This window comes from Neomonachus schauinslandi, unplaced genomic scaffold, assembly GCF_002201575.2.
Source record: "Neomonachus schauinslandi unplaced genomic scaffold, ASM220157v2 HiC_scaffold_2152, whole genome shotgun sequence".
NCBI lineage: Eukaryota > Metazoa > Chordata > Mammalia > Carnivora > Phocidae > Neomonachus > Neomonachus schauinslandi.
In genome coordinates, this window is record NW_025410842.1 from 1 (window position 1) to 6,167 (window position 6,167).

At 64.1% G+C, this 6,167-nt stretch overlaps 1 protein-coding gene across 3 annotated transcripts; it reads right to left on the bottom strand.

Moving 5' to 3' along the window:
- On the bottom strand, positions 1–6,145 carry LOC110579006 (kinesin-like protein KIFC2). Of its 3 annotated transcripts, none has more exons than XM_044912438.1 (19): positions 6,047–6,145; positions 5,684–5,855; positions 5,377–5,446; positions 5,033–5,193; positions 4,774–4,912; positions 4,485–4,609; positions 4,336–4,401; positions 4,119–4,247; positions 3,627–3,704; positions 3,396–3,510; positions 3,209–3,318; positions 2,686–2,794; positions 2,440–2,597; positions 1,501–1,605; positions 1,298–1,419; positions 1,082–1,205; positions 830–959; positions 471–727; positions 1–381 (listed from the first exon to the last, which is right to left on the bottom strand). In XM_044912438.1, the coding sequence occupies exons 2-19, from the start codon at positions 5,780–5,782 to the stop codon at positions 127–129; spliced, it is 2,352 nt and encodes a 783-aa protein (XP_044768373.1). In that variant the 5' UTR covers positions 5,783–5,855; positions 6,047–6,145; the 3' UTR covers positions 1–126. The 3 variants fall into 3 exon arrangements, with proteins under 3 accessions (XP_044768373.1, XP_021544220.1, XP_021544219.1); XM_021688545.2 differs by having other exon boundaries at positions 3,396–3,498; positions 5,368–5,446; XM_021688544.2 differs by having other exon boundaries at positions 5,368–5,446.
- Positions 6,146–6,167: the final 22 nt, after the last annotated feature.

Here is a 6,167-nt window from a genome sequence, read left to right on the forward strand (position 1 = left end):
TAAATATTCATGGGGCAAGGGAACCAATTCTGGGCTGGGGGGGGGGGCAGCGGGCCCCCAGAGGTCAAGGAGGTTGTGAGGGTGTAAGAGCTCTGCTGCCTCCGCCCGCAGAGGCGCGACTCCAGACTACGAGGGCATGTTCTTATGGGTCCCAAGGGCCGAGCTGGAGTCGCTCTCTGGGCCGGGACTTGGAGGGCTGCCGGGGGACGGCGTGGGAGTGCAGGGGGTCCCGGTGAGTGGTGTGTCGGTGCTGAGGGAAGAGGACGTCCCAGAGCGCGGGGCCCTGCAGCGCCGGGCTGGCCCCAGCTCCACTTGGCCCACTCGCTCGGCGAACTTCAGCGAGCACACGGTCTCGCCCAGATCCTCGGGCCGCGTGGAAATCTGCGGGGAAGCGGCGCAGGTGGGCGGGCCCTGAGCGGGCGGCGCCTGGCTTGCAAACCACCCCGTGCCTGCCGCAGCCCGAGGCCCACCTGCAGCAGCAGAACCGCGGTAGCGCCAGGTCCCAGCGCAGGCTGCAGAAGGCGCGTGAGCTGCGAATCGCGGAAGGGCACGTGTGGCCGGCGGGCCCGCAGCGCGGCCATCACGCCCCCCAGGGCCAGCAGCGAGCGATTGATAGTCCGGGCCTCCCGCAGACGCTGGGCGCCGTCTCGGTCTCCCCGCGACGTGCTGGCCGCCCCCGCCTTCCAGGCACGCTCGGATCCGGCCAGGTCCACCAGGTGCAGGGTGCCTGCAGGGGCGAGCAAGCCCGACGTGGAGGGAGCCCTGGTCTCGGGTGCTGCGAGCTCTCCCCGCCCCCCCACCCACGGGGCTGAGGTGCGCGCCTCGGTACCCGCAGTGCCTGGCCCGCGAGGTGGGGACGCCGTGCGTAGTGTCAGCGTGACCAAGGCATGGGACCGAGAGCTGTGCCGATTCTTGCTGGTGGCGGCGGTGGCCCGGTTGCTCCTCCCCAGGCTCAGCATCTGGAGGGCGGAGCAACAGGACCTACCTGCTGCAGGGTCTGCGTCCCTAGGCGGGAGCACAGACGGTGCCTTGGAGAGCGCCTGGGAGGGGGAGGGGCTGCGTTGCCGCTGGGCAGCCTTACCTGGTGCAGGGTCTCCAGGTTGGGCACATCCCAGTAGGTGAGGCCAGCCACCTGAATGCCCCCCTGGCCTGCTGGGCCCTGCCTCACGGCCAGGCGCTCTGGAGGCCCTGGGGCAAGGAGGTCCCTGGTGAGAAAGGGAAGGGCTTGGTTTCTGAGGTTCCCCTGGTAACTGGAAGAGCACAGGGTGAGGACAAGGTGCTGTAGAATGACCCTGACCTGACAGCCTCATTGTAGATCTCCACCATGCTGAGAGTCACACGGTGTTGCCCTCCGGTCCCCATCTCCTGGAACAGTGACTGCAGTGCCCTAGGAGCTATGCCAGGGTCCTCAGGTGGGCCCTGGGGACGGGGTGGGGTGCCACATCAGACTCACATCCCAGCCCCTGGCCCCAGGAGCCACCCCGGGTCTCCCCTTCCCACCTCCATACTGTAGGTCTTCCCCGTGCCCGTCTGACCATAGGTGAAAATGCAGACACTGTAGCCTCGGAGGCAGGACAGCACAGCTGGCTCCAGCTCCCGGAAGACCTAGGGTCGGAGTGGGGGGGAAGGGTCCTAAGTCCCAGGACCCGGGACACAGTGCGAATGAAGCTTGATTCCCCGGGGAGGGCGGCTCTAGGAAGCCAGGCACTCCTCACACTGTGTCCCTGTGAGGCCAACACAGGTCAGAATCTCTGCTAGGCGTCTCCCTTACTCCATCGCCTCTATTTCCTGAGCTTTGGAAGTTCTAATGCCAAAGTCTATGTAGACAGCGACAGGGAGCATATGAAGCAAGGTGGGGAGCTGGGCCTGGCAAGAAAGGGGAGGAGGGAAGGAGAGCGGGATCTGTAGTGGGCTCTCAGGAGAGCACTGAGGCTGGAAACCACCCACTCGCCCTTGCGCCCGACTGCCTCCTTGGCCACAAGGCATGGAGGGGAGCCTGCCCTCACAGCCAGCCCACTCCACCAAGGCTGAAAGAGTAAGCAGCCGGCAAGCCCGGAGGAAGGTGGTTACAGCACTGTCCCCACCCTAGCCACGCTCTGCAGCCAGCTCTCTGAGCAGTGGCTATCATCTCAGACAAGTTCATTTTCCTTAGTTTCCTGGTAAAAAAAAGTTAGTTTTTAAAATGTTAACCTTTCCGTTAAACCAGAAGGCTTATTTCCACTAGAACTGCAGAGCTTGGTGAAAGAATGTAAAGGGAAAATTCTGGAAAGAAAGGAGGTGCCCAGCTAGGCTGTCATTCCTGCCTCCCAGAACCTCCTGCTCCCTTCCCTTCTCTGGAGTTCAGCCACCGGGAAGGCAGATGAAGGGGAACCCAGAGCCTCTTCTGACTCAGGGGCAGTATGAGGGAAGGACAACACAGGCGCGAGGGCAGACCATCACCTCCTCCTGGCTGGCCTCTGGAGAGAAGACCCAGTCCAGGCGGAAGCGACGCTGGCGCCCTCGATAGCAGGTGGTGACCGTGCCACTGGGCCCAGGCTCCGAGCTCACCAGGCTGGAGGGTGTCCCTGGCCTCAGCCGACACAGCACACGGATATTTCCTGGGATGGAGATCACATCAGTGGGCTGCCTCCCGGGCCCTAAAGCATGGGGAGGCCCCACTTCCTCCACTTTCCAAGCCTGCCATACCCTTGAGCTCCAGCAGCCGCCCTGGGCATCCAGTTGGGGGCCCCTGCTGCTCCTCAGGGAGCTGAGTCCCAGCCCCGCCAGCTGACAGCGCCCCCAGGGCCCAGGACACCTGGTGGAATAGGGATGTGAGGAAGTGGGTGCAGTCGAGGAGCTTGAGGGGGGGGGTGCTGCTGAGGACATAATTTTCAGTGGCTTTGGGCCCCTAGGAGCATCATTCGTGGGCCCAGGATGGAGACCCAGAACCTGAGGAGAATCAGGGAAAAAGACATCTGTCTCCTCCGGGGTTGGCAATCCTGTGAGGGGTTTACTGTCACCCCAGTTTGCACCGACAGAAATGAGACCCAGAAATGAGATCACACCTAAGGTGTATGAGATCACAAGCTGTTCTGATTCCAGAGCCTACCACCTCCATTACAGCAGAGAGCTCCCCGGGGTGGAAAGAAAAAATAAGGGTTCCCCACAGAAGAATAGTGACCAGGCTGCCCAGAGACCATGTTCTGGAGAGGGGGCAGATGGTCCTGACCTGACCCCGGGCCTCACTGAGCGAACACTGACAGCTCTGGGTAAATGTGCTGACCAGTCCTCGGAGGTCCCCACAGCCCTGACGCAGGCTGGCCATCCGTGCCCGAAGTCCTGGCAGGGAGAGTTTGTTGTGAGGGAGAGCCCTGACCCCATGGCCTTCCCGTGAGCCCTCTGGTCCCAGCCCTTACCTGCCAGCCGCCCATGCATCTGCTGCAGCTCCCTTCTACAGTTCTGCTCAGTGTCCTGCTGGAGCTGCCGAAGGGCCCCCCGAAGGCCCTGCAGCTGCACCTCCTGCACCCCCAGCTGTCCCACCCAACCCCACCCTTGTCACTGAGGAAACAGGGCACTTACCAGGCCCTGCCTCAGATTCCCTGCCTCCCAGTGCCCCAGCCTTCCCGGCCCCTGGGCTCAGTGCCCACCTGGACTTGAAGTGCTTCTGTGGTGTCCTGGGCTTCCTGAAGCCGGCTCTGGAGCTCCACCAATGCCTCTGCCTCCTCCTGCAGGAAGGGTGGGAGCCAGGTCAGCTGTGGAGCCAGGAGAGAACTAAAGGAGGGGCATGCCAGCAGCCCCATTGGGCTGGATGGGGACATCAATTTGAGAGGGGCAGGCACAGCTCGTCATGAATCCACGTCTCCCAACTTTATACAGGACTCCTTCCCCCAAGTCCCTCTTCTCTCCTGGGGTCAGTCACTTGGAAAGCCCCAGGACAGGGCAGAGATGTTCTCCCATGGGCATTGGTCTCCTTGCAAAGACCATCCCAGGGCCTGTCCACCCCCCTCCCTCCCCATCCCGGGCTCTGGTCCTGAAAGGTCAGAGAGGGTTCCACCAGCATTAGATCCTGGGCAGTGTTGCAGGTAGCCAGGTGTTCAGGAGCCCCAGACTGCAGGAGAGGTAGCAGCCAAGGAGGATACCTGGGGGGCCCTGGTGGAGGGGCCAGGGCCCCAGTGTAGCAGGAGGTCCCGAGTGAGGCTCAGGCTCTGTTTCAGAGCCTCATTCTCCAGGGTTAGATGCTGAACCCTTTTCTCTGAGTCTGTTGCCCCCTGGTGGAGAGAGAAGCCCTCAAGACTCACCTGAAAGTTGGGGCCACCTCTCTTGTCACCCTCCTGGAGCCCCACCCCGCAACCTTACCACTCCCAGGCGCAGCCGGCCCAGCTCCTCCTCCTGCAGTTCTAGTTGCTGCTTCAGCTCCTCTAGCTGGGAAGGAGGGAGGGGCACAGGGTGGAGCATCTCCTTCCAATCCCTCCACCCCAGTCCCTGTTGCCTTCTGGACCCCTTACCTGTCCGAGGATGAGCTGCTCCAGCCGCTGCCAAGCCCTCTGGTCCTCCTCCAACTGCGGAGGGTTCTGCCCTTGGGCCTCATCCCTTGGTGAAAGGGAAGGGCTCTCTTCTTGAGATGGGGATCCTGGGGTGGGGTGGACCAGTTAAGACTGATGAGGCCCCTAACCTGAAGGAGAGGACACCTCGGCAACAAGGCTGGGCATGGGACCCCGAACTGCAGGCCACTCAGTTTCTGTGGGCTTCACTCCTTCCACACACTCCCTTTACAATTCACTACTCCTTACGCACCAGCAGGAGTGGGGCACTGCCCCTCCGAGGCTGGCTCAGTCCCCTGGGACAGGGCCTGCCTTCCCCTGGGGCTCCGAATCCATGCCAGGAGGGCCAAGAGCTGACCAGTCACCGTCAACAGTGGGGGGACATCGCTCGGCTGTAAAGGACATAGAAGAACCAGAATAGAGGAGACGGAGGTGATGACACGCACGGAGAGACCAAAAGGACTGTGGAGAGAGTATGGATCAGCTGGAGAAGGACCTTCAGCCCCGCTCACCTTGGTCAGGTCAGGAGGATTCCCGAAGCTCTCTTCCGCCCCCAGCTGGACGGAGAGGAACTCAGCAAGACGCACGAGAGCCTCTTCCAGGGAGACCTCGGTAGGGCGGCCTTCGGCTCCCTCTTCCGGCCCATCCTCAGATTCGGAGCAGCCAGTGAGGCCTGGTAGCGGGAAAGCGAGGCTTGTGGCTCACGTGTCGGAGGCCTGGCCAACAGAAGGCACCTCCTGGGCCCCTCCCTCCCAGAGAGGTCACGGGCACCCCTTCCTCTCTCGGACGGCGGGGTTCCCTCCTGGCCCCGGGGACGCAGCGCTCCCGGCTCACCGACAGCACTTACCGACCAGGCCTGTCAGCTCGGTCCACAGCTCTGCCGGGGGCTGGTCGGGGCGGCGGCGACCACGCTGGCAACCCGCACTCTGGGGAGAGAGCAGCGGGACCTCTGAGGGTTCAGTAAGCAGCCTGGGGGGCCCCCTCCCTCCGAGACCCGGGCCAAGGGAGTTGAGGTCTCCGCTTCCAACAGCACAACAGAGGCGGGGTCCTCCGCACCGCCCCCCCACCCCAGCGTCAGCGCCCTGGGAACGTGCGCTGCGCGGGCCCGCAAAACCCGCTCTCAGGAAGGGGGCCGCCGGACGTGCTGCGCCCGCTCTGCTCACCTGGGCGGGGTCCCCGGGGTCGCCGGCCGCCGCAGCCCCGCCATCCCTACGAAACAGGCTGTAGAAGATGTAGATGAGCAGCGAGTAGAAGGCGTACATGGGAGCGCGGGGCGGCAGAGGGCCCCGCTTCGCGCCGCCCCGCGTCCCAGCGCCCCGACTCCGCGCCCGCGAGCTGCAAAACCGGTGCGCATGCTCGGGGAGGCCGCCCCCACGGCCCCGCTCCCGCGGGTGGGGGCCGCGCGCCCGAGGAAAGGGGGTGCCGGGAACAGGAGCCCCCGGGGCCACACCCGGACACCTGCCCCGCGCCTCCCACCCCTACTTCACTGAGACCCCAGGCTGAGAACGCCCACGGCCTCCACGCACCACCTCCTCGGAATCCTTCCCAGCCTTCCGCGGAGGACCCTATCGCCCTCGCCCCTTAAAGCCCGCAGCTGGTAGGAGGCCAAGCTCCCATCCCCACATTACCCCTCCCCTCATAGCCCCG